A 27,795-nucleotide genomic window follows, 5' to 3' on the forward strand; every position below is an offset into this window, starting at 1 on the left:
TACCTTGAACCGTTGATTGTAGTAGCATGAAATTTTTGTAATAGCAGTATGCATTGCGCATTTAAAGTCAGTTTATCTACCTCGGGCTGGAGATTTAGTCTTCGGGTTGTGCACAAATCAATAAGCAGATCCCACATTTTGATAAAAAGTGGAAGTAACACAAACACAAGAGGAATGAAGTTGACATTTTACACCCATGTATCGAACAGTTAACCGTGCCATCCATGCAAATATCACTTGAGTTATTTCATTACATAGACAATCAAAGACATTTCAAGTTGGCGAAACACAAAAATATAACGATTCTGACATCATCATCTTTCACTAAGGTGAAACTTTCATATTTTTTTTACTTCTAGTATATTGTAGATAGAAGATCAGAACCCTTTTTGTATGCTCATCTAAAGAAATTATTATCGACGTGGGGCCGGATCGACGTGGGCCGGATCGACTTGGGCCGGATCGACCCGAAAGCAGCCAGGTTTATCTCATGTTCTTTTTTTAGGCAAACCGAAAGTACGCCGCCCACCTTTTGTTCTATAAATATCACGATCAGCTGATTACCACATGTAAAAATTGATCACGTGCTTAATTTATGCTTCCTCGCACAACGAAATAACACAGACGCTAGTTAAAAAGAGGTAAGATTATTTATAATCGAAATCAATCAAATTCACACAATGACAACATCAACACAAAGAACACAAATCAATAATTGATTTCCTTGACCGTAAATAAATGGGGAATGTTCGATGGTTTCTTTTTACGTATTGGATAAATATAGCAGGTGTTATTCCATAGTGCATTTGACAAAGTAGCAGCTTCACTCATGCACTGAAAAATAAATAGCATGTCTATGAAATGATGATGAGGTAAATATCACAGTGAATCAGACTTTGGACAATAGTAGCTAGTCTAAATACTTACATCCATTAAGGCATTACTGAATGATTTTTTTAGTGTATTATTATCAAGTGTGGCTATAGGATTTTGAAAAGAGGGACCCCCCTAAAAAACGAGTTGAAATAAAAGATGAGAATTAATGAAATCAGCATACATATGTAAGTGCAACTGTTGTCTATTTTACTTGTTAAAATCAATGCTATAATCATAATGGTTTGTATTTAATCAATATTATTTTCAGTATTACATTTTGTACCTCCTCAAAAATGCATAAGAGATATTAAGAGATATATTTATATTCCCTAATGGCTATTTCATTAGCTTCACAACAGTAGACAGTATTTGAAAATTTAAATACATAACTTAAATTTGTTAATAAAAATTAGCCACATGTGAAAAAGAATTTGAAAAAAATCAGAAGAGGGGGAGGGGCTCAGAAATCTGTAGTAGTTCATTTAAACTGAGACTACTTTTTCACATGCGTTATAGAAGTCTCAGATTTAAACCACACAAAAAAAATCTCCATTTACTAAATAAAAATTATCAAAGGACAGACAACAGAAACAGCACATTACACAGAAAAACTAAATATTGAACAACATATTAAACCCCACCATACTTCAGGTGTGAAATCCAGGTCTTCTGGAAAGGACAGCAGTATGATGTAAAAGAAATACATATCCTTAAAATAGAAATCATGGTATTATAAAAAAATGTTATCGATAGCTCAACCCCTCCCCACCCCATTCCAATACTAAACGTAAAGAACTTTCACTTATGGCAAGAGGTGGTAAATCTGTAAAGATAAAATTTCTTAATAAGCCCTATACAAATATACATAAGCTTCAAATTCATACTCTTTGGTATGACTAAAAGGAGATGTGGTGTATCTGTCAATTGGACAGCAACCAAACAACACAATTTTTCATAAGACATCTAAATCTATTTGAAGTGTTGTGAGGTATAAAAATCATTTCAAATACTAAATAGGTTTAAATCTCTCTTGAATCAGAAAGAGCAGGTGTATCTCATTTTTTGTCAAACAACAAATTTGTTTGCCCCTCTGCACTCTGTTAGATTAACATTGCTCAGACTAGGTATTGAAAAAATGTTTATCTCAAGAAATTGTTTTGTACACTGGCTTAATACTATGTTTCTAAGTTTACAGGTAGAATTGTCCTCATTAAATAAAGTGGGCTTTTCAAAATGAAGTATTTAAAATGATTCAATTTTACTTGTAAAATTCAGTTGTAATCTTTTTAATGAGGTTCATATAAACTTTTATTGTTCAATATTATATATATGTCAAAATATTTGTTTTCCTGTTTTACATTGCAACTAATAAGAGTATTTTTTAAAGATATTATTTACAATAATAACTGACATTTTATTCATATCTGAATTTTGCTTTCTTTAAATATTAAAATATAAGCTAATTATTAAATCAATCCTTCTTTCTCAAAAAGTTATCAATTCCAGAATTATCCAAGACATCTGTGAGATTAGATCTGATTTACAGTAATATGTCACAAATATCCACTAAGATAAAAGAATTTGAAAAATGAATATAATCATTTCAGAGCCTTTTATAGCTGACTACCGGAATGTGGTATGATTTTTTTGTAATCTTCTATTTCATATGGTCTCTGGTGGAGATTTGTCTTATTGGCAATTATACCACATCTTCTTATATTTATAAAAACGTATCTACAGTTTATTGTAAGGGCAACATGTAAATTTTTTTTTAAATACGCAAATGAAATTTAGGAGTCTCATCCCTTGGTACTACTACAAAGTAGATTAGTGACGATTTTGTATAAAAAGAATCCTTTATATAATATATTGATATAGTTATGATTATTGGTTGCATTACATCAATATGCTAAAAAACAATAAAAAACAATGTTTCTATAAAAAAATTGGAGATCTTACAAGAAGTCCAGTACAGTATAAAATTACAATGTAAACCAACATTAAGAAACCCTTACTACATGTACTAAGTAATGTTTGTTTAATCTCCCTGATTTCAAATTCTTTTTAAAAGATGTATGTAGAAAACAGAAAATTTGCATGATTGTTTGTTCATTATGGTCTATAACTCATAATATAATACAATTATACCACTTAATCTTCATTTGACCTCGTATAATTTTAAGATATGAAGTGGGTTCTTTTAGGGTCAATGTCTAATAATTTTGTTATGATTAAGATGAAATAGAAAGATGAGCAATTAAATACACATTTTCTTTATATGAGTGTTTTGATTAAACAAGGCTATAATATGGTGACATGAAATTATTTCCTGTAAAATTGAATACTTAGCAGTTTTGATTTGATATTTTTTTAAGAATCACATTTTTGTTAGTCATGACATTCTGTCAAAATAGTACCGTGATGAGGAATAAACATTTACATGTACAGTCATGGTCATACATGTGATGAATAACTTCCATTCTGTTTTATGGTTAAGCACCAACCATTTAATTTTGTTATGCAAGTGCTTTTTTTCTGTGTGCAAATTTTTTTTTCAATGACAAACGATAACCAGAATTTTATTTTAAATAATACCGTTTTTATTTTGTACATTATTTATTTTATTTTCTATAAACAAAAGGAGATATTTGGTATATTTCCATGAGACTGCACTCCATGGACAAAACTTCCACAACCAAAAAAGAAACAAAGAACATCCAGAGGGCAATACAATGTATATAGTCTTCATCAAAAGCAGGTGTTTATACATTGTGTCAAGTTTTAAATTGTCCAGGGTTTAAAAAGGTTGTGAAGAAATTAAACCTATAATCAGAGATATCCCATCAACACCAAATTCTCCTAATTTAATAACAAAACATAGGAGACAATCACTGACTTGAGGTTCTTAACTTCCTTATGTGAGGCGTATGCATATATGGCTGGTTTTTACTAGTTTTTGTCTCTCCTGTGACTGTGCAATATATAGGAATGATAATCCATTGGCACCAGGTCCTTTAATTAGATACTTTGAATAAAAGGTCAACTAAATTTGGTGTATGGAATGTTTGTAAGTGTAATGTCTGTCTGACAGGGTTTATCAAACCTTGACCTTATTTTCATGGTTGAAAGTAAAGTTTCCGTGGCATGATCCCTTTCATAGACAATATAAGTCATAGGTCAACTCACTCAACTATATTTGGTGTATCAATGATTTTGTATGGTGTACTACTACATGTCTGTCTTGAAGGGTTCATCTGACATTAACCTCATTTTCATGGTTCTTTGGTCAACCTTAAGTTTTCTTGGTTAGGTTCATTTTTTAGATGCAAACTTTAAGCTATAGGTAAACTATTATTGGTATTGTAAGGTGTACATTTTTTTTTGTACATGTTGATCTTGCAGGGTTGTCCTTACCTTGACCTTATTTCATGATTCATTGATTAATGTTAAGTTTTCATGATCACATTTGTAGGTCAGTTTCCAAGTTAATTCTTGGCAATCATACCACATCTTCTTACATACATTTGTGTATATAGATAGGTCAACCATGTTTCATTTATGGAATGATTATCAGGCAACCTTCAGTGATTTGTAATTCTCTCAGATATAGCCATATTTATATGATTCCTTCAGTGGCTGGTATCTCTTTCTTAAATCTCCACAGAGGACATTTTGGTTTTCCTTCAGTGTACTCTGGTAAAAGATTTGTTGATACCTATATAGTTATAAAGATATCTTATTGACAATGTTGAAATATACATTTTGTAGCTGACCCTGACTTCATTTGATAAAATTTGGTCAAAGTGCATTCATCAAAAGGTCATTGACATACATGTACATTGGTATATTAATATTTTAAAAGCTCCATTTAAAAGATTGTTATAGCCTTTCTAACTGCTATGTGGGTCATCATATATAGATAACAATTTCTCACTTGCAGATTTTCGTTTAGATCAGTTCATTTCTGTTAAAATATAACTTATAATTAATCTTTTGATTGGATGATTTTGCCATTAATTCAATAGTAGATGGTTGCACTCACTGTAATACATGTACAATGTATATAATGGCAATGATTTTCAGTAATCCCTACATCTATGTTTCTGGAATGGTTCAAATGTTTTATTTTTACCATTTTACGAGTAACAGTAAAATTTGTAAAGATTTATCACCATTATTTCGTTTTTATGCCCCACCTACGATAGTAGAGGGGCATTATGTTTTCTGGTCTGTGGGTCCTTTCGTTCTTTTGTTCGTCTTTCCTACGATAGTAGCGGGGCATTATGTTTTCTGGTCTGTGGTCTGTTCGTCCGTCCGTTTGTCCTGCTTCAGGTTAAAGTTTTTGGTCAAGGTAGTTTTTGATGAAGTTGAAGTCCAATCAACTTGAAACTTAGTACTTATGTTCCCTGTGATATGATCTTTTTAATTTTTATGCCAAATTAGAGTTTTTACCCCAATTTCACGGTCCATTGAACATAGAAAATGATAGTGCGAATGGGGCATCCATGTACTTGGGACACATTCTTGTTTCCCTTGTTTAAATAATATAAAGTATTTCCTTTTAAAAAAGCCTTGTTATATGCAGTTTTACACATGTTTTACTTCTGAAGTAATGAAACAGGAGATTTTATGTTTTTATGAAGATTTTAGATCCAAATATTGCACAAATTCATCATGTTTTGACATTTAAGAAAGTATGCTGACTTTGGAGCATTTTATGTACTATTATGAAGAGAATTGTTTTACTAAAGCATTAAGGCTGTTGAAATGGACCCATTTAATTTTGATGAAAATTTTGAATTTCAAAACTAAGTTTGAACCAAAGTAAACCTATTTCTTTTGACTGCCACTGAAAATAAGAATATTTTGGATAGACAAATGATAGAGGAGGGGTTTTGCTTAACCGGCCCCTCAACACTCTGTAAATAAAATAACATTTTGATAGAGAATGATATGTATGTTATTTTTCCTTTGGAAAGAAATATATTGTTTTTTCATACCCTTTATGCCCTTATCTCCTTTATGAAAAATTATTTTATGGAGCTGAGATAATGTGTGACACTAGTCATTACATAATTAATTTATTAGTTTCTGCCTTCACTGAAGAATTTCTCATTAAAAATTTAAGCTTCTTACATGATCAACTTTAATGATCAATATTTTTAGTACATTTATAGGATAGATATTAATCATTTTTGCTTCTTTTGAAATGTTGAATATATTACAATTCATATGAAGATACATTTATTCTTGTTAAGTAAAATTTTTATGATTTAGTAAAAATTGCTAAGATAGAACAAAAAAATCTGAAAAGGACATTAGCTACAATTTATGATTTTTGTTGCAAATATTTAATAAATTATTAGCAGGCTGCAGTTGGGTTCAATATTGTAATAATAAGCTAAAAAACATCAATGTTATATTGTTGTCTTGCAACCAGCCAATAATTTAACATCATTTGGGTCTGTAGCATGAAACCTTTCATTTGGACCTGAGTTGGGCATGTGCTCAGCATTTCCAGTGACTGAAGCAAATGTTGAAACTATTGAAGGACTTAATTTTAGTCATAATCTTGAATGAAATGGTTCTTTTTGTAAATTTATTATGTTGTAAAAGTGTGAATGTACACATATTTTAAGTATGAAGCGCTTCAATTTGAGCTTCCATCAAATTGCTTGTACACCACAATAAATTACAGAAAGAAGCATTCCATTCTTAATTATAACAGGAGAACAAAAGTCTTATCAATATTTTTTGTAGGTCCTGTCAATTATGGTTTATTTATATTAGTCAGGAATATGCATAAAATGTTATGTATTCTTTTCCTTGGATTTTGTTTAGTTCTGAATGATTTTTAAAGTATGATCCTTTACAATTACGGTACAAAAAAAGTTGAAATGCCCTGGAATTATCAGGGGAGATAATTCGTTATTTGTAATATGTTTCAGTATGTTTGCCTGCAGATATTTGTAAAGTTAAAAATACTATGAGTTTCTCTAATTTAATGAACAGCAAAGATAAATTTGTTCTTGTTGGCTTAGCCAAGTTTTCTAAAATTGTAATGTCAATTGACAAATGATATTTACCTTCCCATTTATTCATGCATTTGTAAATATGTTCGTTCATGCATTATTTCTTATTTGTTATATTGTTGTACTATCATGCCTCATGTGAGGCCTTTATTGAAATAAAATGTTTCAATGTTTCAATGTTTCAAAACTCTGAAAAAATATTTAAATATGGTATTGGTAAAATATTTGATATTTTATTCAAATAATACAAGTAGTAATTATACATTTTTATCTGTAATGTTCAAATGTCAACATTTAGTGGATGGAAGTTTGGTCGTTTATGGACTGGTAAACGGGAAAAAAGTCACAGGATAAAAAGTCACAGAAAAAAAGTCACAATTTGTTTAAGCATGTACACGTTTCATTTAAATGTTTTGCGATTTATAGATAAATTTCCAAAGCTAGTCGTATAAAATGAATTAAAAAATGTCCATTTCTATACAAAATATCTATTTGGAATGTTTCTCAATATATTCATATATGTGTTCGGCCATATGACCATTTCCATTAAAATACATATTTGGAATGTTTCTCCTGTTAATACATGTATGTGCAGACCATGTGACTATTTCATATATACAAAAAATATATATTGTGACTTTTTTTCCTGAGACTTTTTTTCCTGGTGACTTTTTTTCCTGTGACCTTTTTTCCTGTGACTTTTTTCCCATGACTTTTTTTCCTACATTCTATGAACTACATTACTTAAAATTTCAAAGGATTTGTATGAAATTTTGTACCAAAATTGAAAAAATATATATTGAAAAGAGATAAGAATTTAGTGATTTTGTAGCAATATTTTAATAAATCATTTTTAAGATTTTTTTCTAACGATTAAGTTTTACTTTTGATTTTTTATTAAAAAAAAAAGTGTCAAAAATCATGATGAGATGATCAGATAATTGAAACAGTTCATGAACCAGATTTTTTATTATTGCATAGAATTAGTTGCACAATAACATGTAAATATTTGCAACATAAATGACACTTGTCAATGTTGTTTGATATCAATACATATCATAGAATAAACTTGTCACAGATCATAAACAGGATAAACAAAGTGAATAAAGGATAGACATTCAATTTATAGATTTGTATTAGTATCATACACCTTGAGGGTGTAAGATTTTACTGTTAATGCAGAATGATAGTTTTCAATGATTTAAAAAAAAAGTGGGGGTCTTTTAGAGATTAGATCATATGTTATTGAAAAGCATGATAGATGCAGGGTATTCAATTTCCTTAAACAACATTTTCTTGTAAACATATGATATATGTGTCAGAAAAGCAAAAATGAGAGTAATCATACTATGTCAAGAGCCCTGCAGTTTATTGTAACACATCTTATTGTTAGAAGAATGTTATCAGACTAACTAACACTGCTTATGTAAGCTTGAGACTGTAAGTGATCATGTCACATATTCAGTCAAGAATATATATAAAAGAAGTTACTGTCAGTTTAATTGCTAACAAACAAAAAACATCAGTAGTAGTAATGTAAAAGATGAAGATGTATGGTGTTTGTAAACATGTAAAAAAAAACCAACAAGAATATAGAATAATTTCTGTTTGATGCAATTTACCATTTCCATATATCTTAGGACTTGCAGGTCATTTCATTGTTAGCACACAAAAATTGAATAAATGTAAGTATTTCAGTTCCGTAATTTGGGCTTTGTCTATCAATTACCATTTAATGTACACTTTTAAAAATATTATTCAGAGATTTGTTAAACATTAGCTTCTGATATGAAAAGTTGAGATTTATAAAATAACTTCTCCAAAATTTCAAATATAGAAAAATATTCAACCAGTGACCGAGGGGCACATTGATTTCTCGAAATGAGATGATTATCAGGGTTGTTTGGTCATGAGTTAAATGTTTTCGATAATTTAACTCTTTGATTACTGGTAGCTTTTTTTTTGCATTTTCACATGACATTTTTTTAATGGAAATAAGGAACAATATCTTTTTCTGATGCACACTCACTCATATGTTTTGATACAATTTCATCAACAACTTTTTGCCAACACCTTTTGTTGTATGACATTAGAGGAGTATGATATCTGATTTTCACATGTGAAATTATCAGTTTTTATTTCACTGCGAAATCAGGTAGAATTGATCAACTGATGTTATAAATTAAACAGAACTTGGACATCTGTCAATTTTCATTGTTTTTTATGTGTAAAAAGTAACACTTACAGGTCAGAAACATACTTTTATTTTTCCTTAACAGCACATTAATTATAAACCTTTTTTATACGACCGCAAATTTTGAAAAAATTTTCGTCGTATATTGCTATCACGTTGGCGTCGGCGTCGTCGTCGTCGTCGTCGTCGTCGTCCGGCGTCCGAATACTTTTAGTTTTCGCACTCTAACTTTAGTAAAAGTGAATGGAAATCTATGAAATTTTAACACAAGGTTTATGACCACAAAAGGAAGGTTGGTATTGATTTTGGGAGTTTTGGTCCCAACATTTTAGGAATTAGGGGCCAAAAAGGGCCCAAATAAGCATTTTCTTGGTTTTCGCACTATAACTTTAGTTTAAGTTAATAGAAATCTATGAAATTTTGACACAAGGTTTATGACCACAAAAGAACGGTTGGGATTGATTTTGGGAGTTTTGGTCTCAACAGTTTAGGAATTAGGGGCCAAAAAAGGGCCCAAATAAGCATTATTCTTGGTTTTCGCACAATAACATTAGTTTAAGTAAATAGAAATCAATGAAATTTAAACACAATGTTAATGACTACAAAAGGAAGGTTGGTATTGATTTTGGGAGTTAAGGTCCCAACAGTTTAGGAATTAGGGGCCAAAAAGGGACCCAAATAAGCATTTTTCTTGGTTTTCGCACCATAACGTTAGTATAAGTAAATAGAAATATATGAAATTTAAACACAAGGTTTATGACCATAAAAGAAAGGTTGGGTTTGATTTTGGGAGTTTTGGTCCCAACATAATAAGGGGCCCAAAGGGTCCAAAATTAAACTTTTGTTTGATTTCATCAAAATTGAATAATTGGGGTTCTTTGATATGCTGAATCTAACTGTCATGACTGTGTATGTAGATTCTTAACTTTTGGTCCCGTTTTCAAATTGGTCTACATTAAGGTCCAGAGGGTCCAAAATTAAACTTAGTTTGATTTTGACAAAAAATGAATCAGTTAGGTTCTTTGATATGCTGAATCTAAAAATGTACTTAGATTCTTGATTATTGGCCCAGTTTTCAAGTTGGTCCAAATCGGGGTCCAAAATTCTTAACTTTTGGTCCCGTTTTCAAATTGGTCTACATTAAGGTCCAAAGGGTCCAAAATTAAACTTTGTTTGATTTCATCAAAAATTGAATAAATGGGGTTCTTTGATATACCAAATCTAACTGTGTATGTAGATTCTTCATTTTTGGTCCTGTTTTCAAATTGGTCTACACTAAAGTCCAAAGGGTCCAAAATTAAACTTAGTCTGATTTTAACAAAAATTGAAATCTTGAAGTTCTTTGATATGCTGAATCCAAAAATGTACTTAGATTTTTTATTATGGGCCCAGTTTTCAAGTTGGTCCAAATCAGGATCTAAAATTATTATATTAAGTATTGTGCAATAGCAAGTCTTTTCAATTGCACAGTATTGCGCAATGGCAAGAAATATCTAATTGCACAATATTGTGAAATATCAAATTTTTTTAATTAGAGTTATCTTTCTTTGTCCAGAATAGTAAGCAAGAAATATCTAATTGCAAAATATTGTGCAATAGCAAGATTTTTTTTTAATTGGAGTTATCTTTCTTTGTCCAGAATCAACTTAAATCTTTGTTATATACAATATACAATGTATATTCACTTTTTACTACCAACTGATAAATTAAAATAATCTTTACCATTCAGTGATAACAAGCAGTTTTTTTACATCTTAATATTTTATGATGTATTTAAATGAGTAGTTATTGTTGCAAACTCCATTAGAAATTTTAATTGAGATTAGTTTTGGAATAAGGGAAAGGGGGATGTGATTAAAAAAATTGGGTTCAATTTTTCTCATTTGAAATTTCATAAATAAAAAAGAAAATTTCTTCAAACATTTTTTTGAGAGGATTAATATTCAACAGCATAGTGAATTGCTCTAAGAGAAACAAAAATTTTAAGTTCATTAGAACACATTCATTCTGTGTCAGAAACCTATGCTGTGTCAACTATTTAATCACAATCCAAATTTAGAGCTGAATCCAGCTTGAATGTTGTGTCTATACTTGCCCTAACCGTTCAGGGTTCAACCTCTGCGGTCGTATAAAGCTACGCCCTGCGGAGCATCTGGTTATTCCTGTAGTGTGAAGTGAGACTTCGTAAATTATTGACTTGAATAAAGGAATTTTTATCGATAATTGGTAATTATGGCTGGCAGTTTGGTGAGGAAACAATAACATAAAGTAGTGTTGAACAATCAGTAAGAATTCAGATTTTTAGAACTCAATTACTGTTTGTTTCTATTAATTAATGTTTGCAGTTTTTCCATGAGATTTCAAATGCATTACAAATTTTCTCAATATTTGGAAAAATCAATTGAAGTCTTATTAAATGCAAGAAGATTTGTCTCGTCAGGCACATGTACAAATGTATATTCTGGTTAGTGCATATTATACTGTTTGTATTGTCAAACTTTGAGCTTGTTAATATTTTGACAGTTTGATTACAGCTACCTTAATATTGGACTTTACATCAAATGCTGGTTGATTTGATCATAGTATATACACTTGTGACCTATCAATATCTCGATCCAGCTACCTTTACCACAATGGTCCACTCATTTAAGAAAACGTTTTCTTAGGACCATGCAGATTTCCTCAAACTAAAATTGAAATGTTAAATTGAGGAGGATTAGATTCTTTTGTCCTTGAAATCCCCATCTTTAGGTGGTCAGATTTTGTGCTTTATTTTGCATTATAAATCATCCTAGTATGAAAGATATCTTTCCACAATCAATTAAGTTATAAATCATTGCCCCTCAACTTTTGACCCAAATGAAAAACCAATAAGAATGTAAATTTAAGATACAATTTTTTGAATATATCATTAATTCATGAATAGAACAATCAATAGTCAAAGCTTTAAGTAAGATGCAGCAGTTGATATAAGGTATGTAACTATGTATACACATAACAAATTTTTATTGTTTTGTTACTAAGCATATAAATAGGTCGTAATATTCATACTGTGGTTTCATTATTATTTTCGTTGAATCCCAATTTTCATGGATTTCATGGCTACAGGTGAATATTTTCTATAGGCTTGTTTGCATACTTTTGTTAAACCACAAAATCAAATATCCACAAAAATACATTTGGTCTTCTTCTACTAAAATTAGTACCCACGAAAAAATTTGAATCCACGGTACAATTAATAGGAATTCAATATTCAATACATTTTTTGTACTTGCATGTCAAAAGTACATAAATGTATACAATGTATATATTAAAACTCACTATACAAATAGAGTGGCTAAATATGTATATATTAAAACTCACTATACAAATAGAGTGGCTAAATATGTATATATTAAAACTCACTATACAAATAGAGTGGCTAAATATGTATATATTAAAACTCACTATACAAATAGAGTGGCTAAATATGTATATATTAAAACTCACTATACAAATAGAGTGGCTAAATATGTTGACATTTATAAGAATAATTCTTCCCTTAGTTGCATGTTTTGTTTTTTTTTAGTATGAATTTATGAGGTTTAAGACAACTGCAGCCTTCTTGTGGTACAAATCCAATTTAAACTGCCAGCTTGAAACAACAGAAGGTTCACTTACTTTTAAAGGGGGAGGGCATTTTCATTTATTTAGTCCTTATGATATTAAAAATAGAATTTCTTTGAAATACCTTTGCATAAAATGAAGCTTGATATATAATTGTGGATTCTTAACAGGACACAAAACCCTTGTTTCAACATATACTTGTATTTATTTTTACCAGGTTTAAACCAAGATAATTTTTTGTGTATTTTTTATAAGAAATACCTATATTGAAATTATCAACAGACTTTATGTAATCATTTAAATTCTTGAGATTGATTAGGCATAATGGTATAATGAATAAAACCAAAATCAAATTAAAGAATTATTTATGACTTTGTATTCTTATGTACTCTGACCGACTACAGATATTATAGAAAGTCCCATAATTCCTTTTGTGTGTGTTTGACTCTCTCAGTCTTTTAAAGTTTGAGGTTTGTGATTTCACATCAGAAGAGTATTGGTACCCAATTAAATATAATACAGCCCTGTACAATTGTTCTTATCAAGAAAACAAATAAATAAGAAGTAAATATATTACTAAGGGTTTTTTTTCTTGTGAAAATACAATATGAAACAGAAAGTATGTTAGACAGATACTAGATGGACAGGATTAATAATGTAAAGCTTTTTATTAAAATTATGATACTACAAAAATGTAAAGTTGTGTAAATAAAAACATGTACATTGTTAATTTTGGAAAGATACCCAAGGCCTGGATGTCTTAATATATTTCTTTATCAATACAAATGTAATCAGCTGTTCAAAGAATCTATAAATTAGATGTTTTTTCAATGAAGCATGCAAGGTTTTAGTGTATTGAACTAGTAATGACAACAGTACTTTTTATGACTGTCATTTATATATTGATCAGTTGACTGAATAATTATATTTAGACTTCAGTAACAAAGACTTCAGTAACAAAGGGTGTTTTCAAGGTTTATATTGTGCAATTTTAAATAACTACTGGATTATTTGTTTATCTGATATGGGTTCTATTTATGTTGTTTGTTTATGTTTTTGGTGATTTAATTTGGATGTGGATTGGACGTAAACAGGTCAGTTTATTAAGTACTGTCTATACTAATATCAAACTAAGTAGAAAACATGAAGAAGAATAAAGAAAAAAGTAGTGAACTCAAAGACTCATTTATATACATGTATATCCATATTTCTTTTTCCTCAGAGTTCAGTATTTATGTGAGATTCTACTTTTTAGTACAGATATATTACAGAAAAAAATTGGTTACATTATAATAGAAAAAAATGCAGAATGATGCAATTATTGAGATTTTATTATACAGGCCAAAGTAAAAATCAGGGTTGCATGTAAATTAATAAATTAAGATAAGTGCAGTACTGACAATAGTATCATATACTGGTAAGATCATGATTTTAGTGGTACAAACAGTTATCACCTGCTACTTCAATTTTTAAAGTGTGTTGTATTTTATTGTTTAAGTGTCTGTCTGTCTGCAGGAGATATGTCTTGTAATAAGTTCTATTCTGTGATATTAGTTTTTTTAATTTACGTATTTTTTTTAATGGAAATAGATCAGATAGAGGAATATCTTTCACACACCACACTTTAATATTATAAGATGTTCAGATTTTAGCCATGTACCTAATCCCTAGATGTAACTTATGATTATCAATTCATTTAGGCATTTCCAATGAAAGGAGTACTGGTGCACAGGTTGTGTCAATTAGTCCCTTATACAGGTGCGGATCCAGAGGGGGGTTCCCAAGGTTGGAAATCTCCTCTCTCTTTTTTTGGAAGATCAATACATTTTTAATGGGGACATATGGTTGGAACCCCCTTTCTCCTGGATTCAGATCCCCTCGGTTTTAGAATAGCTTGATCCACCCCTGCTATGTTTCAGCCTTTCATCCATTCGGATTCGGAGCTGAAACATGTTTCATGTTGATGCATTTATGATGTTTAATTTGTGAGAACATTAAATAGACCAATAGAATTGTTTTTTTCAAGCTTTTCTTAGATTTTTCAAATAATTAAGAACATACAGTATATGCATAGACAAATTATTGAAAACAAATGATGTCAGCTTGAGTTCACTCTTGAAGTATTTATGTTTTACAACATAGTTAGAATTACATATTTACTTATCTAAATAATTCCAAACATGTATCATCACAGTAACAAACATTAATATTGATAGTAACTTTTTACCTGCACATGCAGATGTAACTAGTGTACATATGATCTAGAAATAGCTAGAAATACCTCCTACACCTTGTGTTATCATTCAACTATCTATAATTAGTTTAAACATACCTATAAATAAAACTGTTTCAATTTTTTTCAGATATTCGCATTTGATTAAGAATGACTGAACATTGGTCAAGAGAATTTTAACATTTTGAGACCAGGATTTTATTGGTTGCTGCATTCAGGACTTCCACATAGATCAAATCTTGACAACAGTTTCTTGTATATTGATGTAAACTATAATCCTACTAATTAACAGGACAGTAATTACCGTACTGGAGTACCTAAGCTACCTTGAACCTTGATAATTTGTTAACCTGATGAAGAAGAATGGGTAAAGGAAGACATCAGACAACAACAGACAATGGACAACTCACTCCTCCGGACGGGGGATGGGGTTGGGCTGTTGTCTTAGGATCATTTATGTTACATATTATTGCTGATGGAATTGTTTACTCATTTGGAGTATTTTACATTGAGTTTTTAGATGAGTTTAAAGAGAGTAAAGGAGACACAGCCTGGATAGGATCACTTGTTCCTGGAGTTTGTCTACTTGTTGGTAAGTTTTAAGATATTTCTCCTTTTTCTAGTCTTTTATGTTTTTTGATTTTAGTTCATTTATATTTTTTTGGGAGTTTAGTGTGAGGTCCATTTGCAATGAACTATTACACATTTGATTAGGAGCCAGCTGGAGCCTGCCTCTGAGTGTGGGTTTTCTCACTTTGTTGAAGACTCATTGGTTGTCTTTGGCTGTTTTCTGCTTTTTCATGGGGTTGTTGCCTCTTTGAAACATTCCCCATTTCCATTCTCAATTTTATAATACAATGTTTTAATCAAGCCTATATTGATGTAAATTCAGTCTAAAGAATAAATAGCAGTTGATTTATGATACTCATTTTAAGATAGCATGTATAAAATAATGAACACCTGACACACTTTTCTTTTACAAAAGACTCAATAGTGATGCTTGCATACAAAAATTAAGTTTAAAAAGGCCAAATTAAAAATGAAGTTGAGGAGAATTTAGGACCTAAAGTTTTGAGAGATTTTGCCAAAAATAGATAATTTAGTTACTCTATACATGGAGTAGAAAATCCTTAATATTTTGAAATTCAAATTCAATTATGAATATGACCATATCAATTATAGTTCATGTCGACACTAAAAGGCTGATTTATACTGGGCTGGTGAATACATCAGGAACGAAAGCTTCACCAGTAGAGGCATTGACCAAGTTCAGTGAGAAGAATGAAAAACAGTTGATATAAATTTTGTTATAGATGCAAGTGACATTTTCTAGCAATAGCTGGAATCATTTATAGAACAAAACATAATCATTTATTATAAAAGAGTAAAAAGGTAATAACAAAAAACCTAAAAAGATATAAAATATTGTTATTGTAATTTATTACATTATATTATAAATATGTTACTTAATATATAACTTTACATTTTAGGTCCTGTAGCAAGTGCTTTGACAAACCGTTATGGATGTCGGAAAGTTACTGTAGTTGGAGCACTACTAGCATCATTAGGATTTATTCTGAGTTTATTTGCACCAAATATTTACTACTTATACGTTACATTTGGTATCTTATCAGGTAAATTAAAGACAATCATTTGAATATTAAATGCTGCAAGTGCATTTACCCTTTTGCAAATCCATATCAAGCATAATAAAAAAAACACGCTGTGGATGGTCATCAAGTTTTACTCTTGTCTATCCTGTCTTCCATACATCCCAAAATTAGTTTCCATTCCCTATCTTTAGTTTGTCACATCAAATGTAAGAAACTTATACACAATGCTTATTAGCACCGAACACAGATCCAGTTCTTATATGGGTGTCTGACTTTCATCACTTTCAATGTTCTTAGTTATGTCCTTCATAAATGGAAAAATTAATTGCTAAATGCTCCATTTCCCCAATCTAACTTTAGTTTACCTCAACCAAATAGTACGAAACTTTTACAAAATGCTTATTCCCACCAAATACAGACAAAGTTGGAATTTGGTTAGTGTCTCTTTTACTGTTCATGAGTTATGTTCCTTTAAATATTGTTACTGAAATAATTTTGGTTATTTGATTAAAATTGAGTTTATTATTAATTAAATCACCATTTTTGCACGATGCATTAAAATGATATTCATTTGAAAATTTATGATTTGGAAGAACAATGTATAATGGTGAATATTCTTTGAGATTATAAACATAGAAAGTTTTACAAAAAATCACTTTCTTTCCAACCCTTTTAAAATGAAGAGGTTGTTCTAAAAACCAGAGGGTTATGTTTGCAGACTAAATGTCATGAGAATAGATTTTAAATAGATTCCATGCCATTTTTGCTTGAAGTTACAGCATCAGAATAGATTTCTGTAGATTTAACTGTCGATTTCTATGTAAATCAATAAATACTGCACTATTTGCACATTCTGTAAATCATGTTTTAATGTTTAAATAAGACATGTGATTCTATAAACACAAGTTTCATCTGCAAAATAATTCATTTTAGAATGCACAGAAACTATGAAAACACTATGAACACTGATTAATTAGAATTTGCATTGTGTTCTTTGTTTAGAAACAACTCTTAAGATTTGGCAAGGTTATTTATAAATAATAAATGTCTTGAAGTGAAACTATCATACAACAATGGTAAATAGAATGGTCCAATGATATCCTTTGGTTATAGAAAATAAAGATTGAACTTTTGCATCTCACCTGTGAGCAATACACAGAGATACTAATCCTACAGCAGTGGCAGTGACTGCCTATTTTTTTTTTTTTTTTTTTTTTTTTTTTTTTTTTTTTTTAAAGTTGTCATGTATTTGTTTGGTTGAATAATACAATCATAAAACAAAAATCATTCTGCAATAACAATAATACAAAATAAGGATTATGCGATAATTGTAAACTGTTTGAATATCATCTATAATTTCCGTTCAAACATTGCATTTTCATCTATACCATATGTTCATTGCACTAAAATAACAAATATTACCAATTTTTTTTTGGATTTGCCTATTATCATCAAATAAAAAAAATTAAAAAAAGAGAACCACCAGTACTGCAGAAAGAGAGAAATTGTAAACAGTGAAAATAATCAGCAACACAAAGATTAAAAAAGAGAGAATGGCCATAGTTAGAGATGTACAATGATTCTGTTCAAATCAAAAGCTCTTGTGAGACTCTAGTTAATAATTGTCGAAACTTCTGTAGTGTCATGAATTTTGTAATTATTTCAGTCTACTCATGTAATCTAACTGTTTATTTTATTTCAGGTTTGGGTTTTGGATTAATGTACTTGCCAGCCATTGTGAGCGTGTCACATTATTTTGATACAAAGAGATCATTTGCTACTGGACTAGCAGTATGTGGGTCAGGTATAGGTACATTTATATTTGCTCCATTGTCGAAATTTTTGGTAGATGAATACAAGTGGCAGGGAGCTGCTCTTATAGAAGCAGGGATTATTTTGAACTGTATTCTTTGTGGTGCTTTATTTAGACCATTAACTAACAGTGTGTCAGATAATGATGAAGAAAATGGTGGACTACATAGTACTGAAAAGGAAGTGCTTCTTGATAAGAAAACACAGAATGGAAGTACTGGAGATCACATTCCAGTAATTAAAGTGAATGGAGAAAGAAAACCGATTAAAGATCATGTACTCGATCAATTAAGGTTGACAGAAACAAATAATGTAAATATGTTCAGAAGTGATGGAGCTATTCATACAGTTAATGGGAATTATTCAGAACCATCATCACCATTATCAGCCATTGTTGTTCCATCATTTAATCGTCAACATTCTTTTACACCTGTCCAGAGAACAACTGGTTCAAGTGTTTTCAATAGGAAAGATATATTTTATAGCGGAAGTTTAATGAACATTCCACAATACAAGTCCAATCCAGAGATGTATATAACAAGCATTCAGTCCATACCAGAAATGATATCTGATGATAAAGAATGGTGTCTTATACGTTGTCTCAATTTGTCACCAGAAATGAAAGATGCCATTCATCAAATGTTAGACTTTTCTTTGCTTAAGGATGTTATATTTGTACTGTTTGTTATTTCCAACATTTGCACCAGTATTGGTTTTAACATGCCTTATATATATCTACCAGCTTGTGCCCAAGAAGCTGGAATAGATGAAAACAGTAGTGCCTTTTTAGTTTCTATAATTGGTATAACCAATACAATTGGTCGTATTGTGTTTGGCTGGATGGCAGACAGACCATGGGTTAATAGACTGATGTTGTACAACACTGCCTTAGTTATATGTGGTGTTGCTACTGCCTTGAGTCCTTTAAGTGACAGTTTACCATACCTCCAAGGTTATGCAGCTGTATTTGGTGCATTTATAGGTATGTATGTTGGTAGGGGTAAATATTATTAAAGGGAAACTTCGCAAAAAAATCAAAAATTGATATTATGTCCATTCTGTATAAAAATGCTCAAATTTATAGATATTAAAGTTTATTCCGCTAAATAAGAGATCACCATCGATTTTAAATTTTGAGTATCAGTTCTCTACTCTCCGCCATCTTGTCACCTTCTCCGATGAAAAATCACGATATGTCAATAAACCACAAAGGAACAAAACTACAGTAAACGATGTAGTCGTAATTGCGTGTCGATATCTTGTCAATCGTACGGTTGTTTTATCTGACTGACTAACTTGATACGGAAAATGGTCTTATATTTTTAAATAACCATATAGTCTGTTATTTTTAAACTGATAATATTGTAATTAGTTAAAAAGTCAAAGTTCAAATCATAAAATGATAAATAAGTGTTCCGTGGAAATTGTTTTCGAAAATCTAATTCGTTCATAATTCTTTCAAGTAATAAACTTTATTTAAATAAATTCGGATCTTCCCTCATCTGATCACCAGCATGGCTAAAGGTATTACTCCCAAAGGTATTGGAAGGGGTGTAAGGTGACACGTCCAGGTATTCAATCGATTTCCTGTCCGGCGGGCTTGCAAGTTCATGCATCGTTTCACTTCTGTAGGTATTGATCAGTGTACACGACCGTTACTTATAACTTTCCATTTTGAACTATCAGGTGCATGTATAATATACATTTTTGTCTTGCGTGTCCGAAAGTGATATAATATACTAGTCATTACTGAACTCATACGCTTGTTTATAAATAACATTTCTGGTGTAAAGAATATTATTTATAAAAAAAAAATAATACAAAAAAAAATAATTGAAGAAATACAAATCTATTTACATATTTTTCCAAGGGTTAATTTGGGAAAATGTAATATATACTCGTTGTCAATAGTTTAGGACAGATTGGAACATACCAGAATTATTGATCTAAAAAAAATGTGCGCACTTGTCGACGATTCGTGTATACATACGCCTGGTAGAAAGTTACGGAACTATAGTCAGTAGCGCTATTTAAAATATGTATACATGTATACATTGAACATAAGAAAGAAACATACATTTTGTGTAAATTGTGGTAAAAGTTTTGTAAATAGACTAGTCCACGTATGCCAACAGTATGTAATCAACGAATTCGATAGACTATTGTATACCAAAAGAAGAAGAAGAAAAAAAAGAAACAATTTGATTTAAATACAGGTCAATTTATAACTTGCTTTGGTTCATCGAAGTTAAGAACATAGTAAACTCACAGATTTATATATCAATTAAATTGTTCTCGAATAAAGGACGAAATTCGTCATCATCACAATTGTTCCAACATTCATGTAAAATATATGCAACTGGACGTACACTAATAATCCCCAAGGAATGTGAATATTTTCTAGGAAAACTATTGAGTATCAATTTCGGGATTTATTTTCTTTCTTGATATTCAATGACAGCAATTTAAAGAATAAACTGCTTGTCGGATATTTGTCCGCTTTAGGGGTATTCTTGCAAGTTGAACAGACTTATAATAACATTCAAAAATAGGGAAAGATAACATTAAATTCGTTGTCTTTTAATTTTAAACATCGTTGATCAAATAGTTATTTAAGTATATATATACGTTGGGAGACGACGATTATTATAGTTGTCTCAGATTTTAATAAGGACGTTCCTGATTATGAATAAATTTGGTTGACGTTTATCACACTTGAAAAGAATATCTATTCGTAATTTTTCGATTCCATTACAAAAATATTTTTTTCTTTATTCGTACATATTATATTCCGCTTCGGTAGAGTTATCTTCAGATAGTTTCATATATTAATTAATACATGGCTTTCAAAAGTCTAAATGTAAGTGTTCTCGTACATTTTTTCGCCTAATAAAGACAAATAAAAATGATTTAGTAAAGCTATTTCTAATTTCTAAGTCCCCCTTTTTTATGAGACATAAATCAAGGACAAGACTTGTATATCATTTCATTCTGACATATGAATTAAGTTTCCCGTCTTTAACCGAAAATTGTGTATTTCTTAGTAAATTAACTTATTTGAATTCAAATAAATAATAGCACCAAATATAATTAAATAATTCCACGGCGACCAATTTTTATTTGTCACCAACTTGAATATGTATTTTTAATGTGTGTATTAAATGCTTCCACTGATCCGAATAGACAGTCACACCTGGCAAGGTGTGCCCTAGAGGCGTGGTTAAATACCGAAGTGCAAATAACAATTTACCTTTCAACAAGCCATCTACGAGTAATGCCACAGAACCGTGAATACACACATCGTATAAACCTAGCCATAGCAGAGATAGTAAAAGGTCAATAATAGTACACCAACATATTGTCTTTACAGATTATTGTACTTTAATTTGTTCACCTTATCAGTCCGAAAATGCATTTATTAAAAATAAATTTATAACTTTTTGTGTTGTCTACAAAAATAATTCGAATATATACGTTTAACATAGATAATTTATCTCACGAATGAGTACAATTGAACGTCTGTGCGTTTTATCTTCTTATTATCGGATGGTTATTAGATAAAGCATACGTCATCGGCGCGCTTACGATTACGTTAAAATATGATTAAAAACCAAGACTTTTAATGATTGTATTTTAAATCCCAGCATGCAAAAATCAGGAGAAAACGTCACGACCTACAGGAAGTAGTTGATATTTTTTCATTAATTATTGAATTTCTCCTTTATTACTGCACATATAGCGATAAAACTTTGTGAATATATATATTATGTCATAATGAACATATTTAAACCATAAGTAAAAAATTGTGAATTTTCCCTTTAAACAATTCAATTTGGTATGTGTAGTGAAACAATATAGGTGAAAAACTATTAATCAGCAAAAAGTCTACCGGTAAACAAGTTTTAAATTATTTATACATAGGCCATCAATTATATAATTCTAATATCAATTTTTCATTAGACAATGGACCTGAATAGATGGCCAAAATTTTAAATCTGGGACAAGCACCTGACTATAAATAAAATTAAGATAATGACATACATTTATGGTGTCTTATTGGATTTCATTTAAATACATGTACCCGGTAGATGTATTCTGTATCTATTAGTAGACTGTTACATCATGAATTAATTAGATTTGATCTGGAATACTAGAACAAGATTTATTGTTCAATCATCAAGAATAAGAAGAAAGGTAAAATAGTGCATAAGTTTTGCTTTCCTGTACTAATAAAAGTGATATGAGAGATATACCAATGAGACTGCAACCAAAAAACAAAAAAAAAACACTCAAAAGGTCTTCTAGGTCAGGTAAATGTGTATCCAAAACAAAGGCAATAAAGCTCTGTATCAGCTTAAGTCTTTAGATATAGATAAATTGAACAGAAATCCACATACTGTGGATTCATTATAATTTGTTGGATACCAATTTTCGTGGGTTTCGTGGGTACAAGTGAACCACGAATTCAAATGTTCAATGAATATCATATTTTCAGTAGGCTTTGTATACAGAAATTGGCAAAACCACGAAATCAAATATCCACGAATATGCAAGTTTTCAGCAATCAACGAAAATTGGTACCCACGAAAATAAATGATTCCACAGTAGTTAAAAATCTGCCATGAACACCAAAGTCCTTTTAAAGGTCAAAATGATAAGTTATACAATGTAATGACACCACTGAAAAGTTCAAAGTCTCAGTTATCTCCCTTAACTAAATCATAAAGTGAAACATTTTCAAATTCTTTAGTTCAAAGTTTTATCAGTCCCTTACCCACTAATTGGAAGGAGAATTTTGGTTTGAACTCTGTCTGTCTGTCTGTTTGTCCATCTGTTAGTCAGGCAATTCAGTTTTCCACACCTTTTTTTTCATGCTTGAAGATGTTGATTTGATATTTGATATATAGTTTTATAATGACAAGTTACAGATTAAGTTTTGAATTTTGTTCCAGTCATTATAGAAATCAGTTTTCCACACTTTTAATTAGGTGGGGCATAATGTTTTTCCCTCTGTGCGTCCATTTGTTTGTCCATCTTTCCGTCTTTCTGTTTGTCCTTTCATCAGTCTAGCTTGCTTCAGGTTAAATTTTTTGGGCAAGGTAGTTTTTGATTTAGTTGAATCTGATCAACTTGAAACTCAGTACACATGTTCCCTATAATATGATCTATCTAATTTTAATGACTAATTAGAGTTTTTACCCCTATTTCACGGTCTATTGACCATAGAAAACTATAGTGTGAGTAGGGCATCCTGTACTATGGACACATTCTTGTTTTGTCATGCTTGAAGATTCAATGAATTTTTAACCAGTAGAGGACTATTTATTGACTATGTTTTGCCATGCAATACTCTTCGAATGCTTGTTTGTATACAGTCAATCTGGTTCAATAACTTCACCTACCCTGCATTTCACATGCTTTTCAATATTATATAAATGTATGGTCAAATTGCCCTCTAAACTACTAACAAAATAGCAAAGTGATTGAAAACTATCATTCTCCATTGACAATAATGCATTCATGACATTGGTGTAAATTTAGATACACCAATTCAGGCTAGGCCCTAAAGGTGTATCTAATATTTAAATAATGAAAAGTAATTAAATATTTATTTTTAGATTATAAAATGATACAGAACACCAATAGTTCTGAAAACAAAATAAATTTTGGGTTTTATTGCAATTTTAAAGCATTTTAAGTACTTCATTCATCAATCTTTTTCGACTGAATTCACTTGTGTGAGATAATTTTTCTTAATATTGGCATTTAACATTTACTTCTGATCATGAATCCCTCCCTTGCTATTTAACACATTGTCAGGAGTCAGATATTATTGTTTTCATAGAAAAAAGTGATTATATCTGCACAAATGTAGATGACATACATCACAAGTTCATGCTGTGACTTGAAAAATATTTATGGTTTGGGCATCAGTGGTGTAGACAATACTGACATTGTTTAATTTAATGTCTCAATTAAACAAAAAATGGGGATGTAGCCAATGACCTAATTTTCATGGTTCAGTGACTACTTGAAAAAAAGTTCAGATTATTAGTTTTATAAATATCACTCATTATTATTATTATTATTATTTACAGTGCTTATATAGCGCTTATCTAAATAAACATTTACTCTAAGCGCTTTACAATGCATTTAAAAAACAATGATACAAGTACATATATATAAAATGATAAATAAACACAATTTAAAAAAAAACAAAAAATTATATATCTTTGTGTCAATGGCTAAGTATAACTCAAAATATAAAAATTAAAAAATTATTCATCAAATATAATTTTAAAATATAGATAAATTTCAATTTAAAAAAAAATAAAATATAATGAGTAATAGGATAACTATATTTGGTATGTGCGTATCTTGCAAGGTCATCATGCCCATCAGATAGTTTTCACTTGACCTCTACCTCATTTCATGAATCTGTGAACAAGGTTAAGTTTTCTTGGTCAAGTCCATATCTGAGATACTGTAAGCAATCGGTCTACTATATTTGGTGTATGGAATGATTGTAAGGTGCACATGCCTAACTTGCAGATGTCATCTGACTCTGACCTTATTTTCATGGTTTATTGATCAATGTTCAGTTTTCCTGGTTAAATTTGTTTCTTAAAAGTACAATAGGTCAACCACATTAAAACCATATTTGGTGTATAGAATGATTGTAAAGTGAACATGTATTTACAGTTTGGTTTATCTGACCATGTATGACCTCATTTTCTTGGATCATGTTCAGTTTATGTGACAGTTGTAGTAAAGCTTTATATTAAGGACTATAATATCAACATAAAATCATTTCAGCATGTTTGCACTTCTGTAAGAGTACCAATGAACATTTGACATGTATGCATTTGAACAGTATGAAATAAGTACCACAATTTTAAATAAGTGTCATCCAACATAAAAAAAAAGTTTCTTACAAACATTGATTTGACATAATAACATATATACATGTATATATTTATCTCCACTTTTTTTCAGGTGTATATGTAGGACTTACATCTGTTGTATTGGTGGACTTGTTAGGGATAGATAAACTGACCAATGCTTTTGGTTTACTTCTAATGTTTCAGGGAGTGGCTACTCTGATTGGCCCACCAATTGCAGGTATTGTAATATGTAAATCGTACATAAATCTGAAGAGAAAAAAATAGTGTTTTCATAACAAATGGTTACCCTTATACTGAACCAGTCTTAGACAAATAGGAAAATTTTTACTTTTTCTTTGAAAGAATAGTTTTTTTCTTGATTCATTTTGTGAACTATGTAACCAAACTAAACACCACTTCATATCAACAGGGAATTATCAGCTTACAAAAAGTTTCTGGTGTAGCTACTAATTGGTAGCAAGTAAATCAACAGGTATTTGTTTGCCATTAAATAATCTTGCTTTCATGCTAGCAGATATCAAATACATGACAAGATCACTTTATTTGGAATATTTTGGTTCTTTGCAAGTCTTCATGTCTGTTAGACATGGATCACTTGAACTGGACCTAATTTCATGGATCAGTGATCAATGTTAAAGTTATATGATTAGGTCTGCTGTCTCTCAAATATTAAAAGAAGAAGGTCAACTATATATACATTGTATATTATATGTGGTGTATGGAATGATTGTATGTTAAAAATGTCAGTCTGAGTCTGGCAGGTAACAAATGACCTTGACCTTATTTTAATGATCGAGGTGAAATCATTGTTAACTACATTCCGTGCTTACAGTTAATTCTGTATACCTGTAAATCTTATTTTTAAACCAGTTTGTCTACTATATTGGATTTCTTGAAGCAATGAGCACGTAAAGGCATCTTTTTAAGCTCAGTTTACCTGTATGTTGTTTTAAATGGTCAGTTCTGTAGGTTGTCATTTGAAGAATCAAAAGAAAGGAAGACTTTTTAATTCTAAATTACTATACTAAATTGGAAACAAAGAAATGCCAGTACTCACCTTTTTACATTACAACAGCATTATTACAAGTAATTATTCAAACAGCTCTTATAAAAATGATAAAAAGCTGTATAGAAATTTTGCAAAATAAATATGTAGAAAAGAGTTATCTTGTGAAAGCTGATGTATTTACTATTAACTATCATTATATTGCTCTTTGATTTTACTTTTAAGAAAGTTTGTCTTTTACTTTACAGGCTGGTTGTATGATGCGACAGGAAGTTATGATATATCATTTTATGTGGCTGGGACTGTGGTAGCTTTTAGTGGTGCTATACTATACATCATTCCTGTAATACAGAAATGTACCGGACGGAAGTCATATTCAAGAAACACAGAGTTTGTTGTTGACAATCCAGATACTTCAAACAATGAATTGAAAGAAGTAGAAATGTCAGAGATAAAGCAGACTTGAAGAAAATTGTGATAGATGTCTCATTTGAATATGAATTAGTGTAACAAAATAATTGCACAAGATTAGAATTATTTTTGTGATCATCAATTTCACAACGAAATGTTAATGATTTAAATCAAATATATGTACATAGTACACTTAATTATATCATATATATATATTTGCTATGTTAATAAAGTTGGTTCATATGGTTGAATACAGATCTTAGACAAACTATCTATTATATAGGTTTTTAAAAAAATTATATGTTTGTACTACTAAACATGGTCAGTGCCACGTAGAAATAGGGTTTACTTTTATAAACAATGATTGTTCGGAGAATAAATTGTAATAGAAGCTTGTCACTACCCCAAAAACTAACAAAATAGCAATTTGATTGAAAAACATTTATAGCTACATCAAAGAACAAGATAATAAAAGATAAAATTAATTTGGGAAATTGATTTTTTAGCAGTTTAGTATTGATTTACTTTTATGTTTCACACAACAAAAGAAGTAGTTATAAGACTGTGTTTGGTTGGTCATTAACAAAAATGTTATAAACTATATTGCCCTCTGTGTCCACTAATTATTATTTTATATGAACAGTTCTTGTATTACAGTGAAAGGTACTATATGTGTTGTTTGTTATGTTTTGTCTTTGTTTGAGTGTCTATATTATTTTTAGGGAATCAGATGTTAGTTGGTTGATATGGTCTATTGTACTGTCCAGTATTTTTTGTGATTCGTGTTATCATTTTTATGTATTATAATTACTAATCAGCCTTATCCCATCACAGGATATTTGGACTTGGTGACTTGGTTTGAATTTTTCATGTTATGCAAAAAACAGGCAATGATAATAATTTCCTCAAAATCAGGCAAGGATAATATTTTCTTGTTTCAATATCATTAAATTATCAAATAATTGATTCAGTATAGCAATGTATGTAATCTGTGTAAAATTTCTGAGATTTTTATGTATTATTTTGTGGGAAAACAGAATTTTGATTGTACTTAACTTCAAATTATATGTGAAGAAACGATGCCCTGTTTTAAAAAAAAAAACAAAA

The 27,795-nt window shown here is 30.1% G+C and overlaps 1 protein-coding gene across 4 annotated transcripts; it reads left to right on the top strand.

Moving 5' to 3' along the window:
• Positions 1-545: 545 nt before the first annotated feature.
• On the top strand, positions 546-27,795 carry LOC139517450 (monocarboxylate transporter 5-like). 4 transcript variants are annotated; one of them, XM_071308488.1, is made up of 6 exons: positions 546-641; positions 15,072-15,533; positions 16,432-16,575; positions 18,257-19,348; positions 25,363-25,488; positions 26,526-27,795. In XM_071308488.1, the coding sequence occupies exons 2-6, from the start codon at positions 15,305-15,307 to the stop codon at positions 26,741-26,743; spliced, it is 1,809 nt and encodes a 602-aa protein (XP_071164589.1). In that variant the 5' UTR covers positions 546-641; positions 15,072-15,304; the 3' UTR covers positions 26,744-27,795. The 4 variants fall into 4 exon arrangements, with proteins under 4 accessions (XP_071164589.1, XP_071164591.1, XP_071164592.1 ...); XM_071308490.1 differs by having other exon boundaries at positions 603-872; XM_071308491.1 differs by lacking the exon at positions 546-641 and adding an exon at positions 793-1,061.

The sequence above is a fragment of the Mytilus edulis genome, chromosome 3 (assembly GCF_963676685.1).
Source record: "Mytilus edulis chromosome 3, xbMytEdul2.2, whole genome shotgun sequence".
Taxonomy (NCBI): domain Eukaryota; kingdom Metazoa; phylum Mollusca; class Bivalvia; order Mytilida; family Mytilidae; genus Mytilus; species Mytilus edulis.

What these genes read in the sequence shown, in the direction of transcription:
- LOC139517450 (XM_071308488.1), top strand. Translation starts at nt 15,305, where the DNA reads ATGGGTAAAGGAAGACATCAGACAACAACAGACAATGGACAACTCACT. An exon ending in TGGAGTTTGTCTACTTGTTG is followed by an intron (nt 15,534 to 16,431) that starts GTAAGTTTTAAG and finishes TTTACATTTTAG; the next exon opens with GTCCTGTAGCAAGTGCTTTG. An exon ending in TACATTTGGTATCTTATCAG is followed by an intron (nt 16,576 to 18,256) that starts GTAAATTAAAGA and finishes ATTTTATTTCAG; the next exon opens with GTTTGGGTTTTGGATTAATG.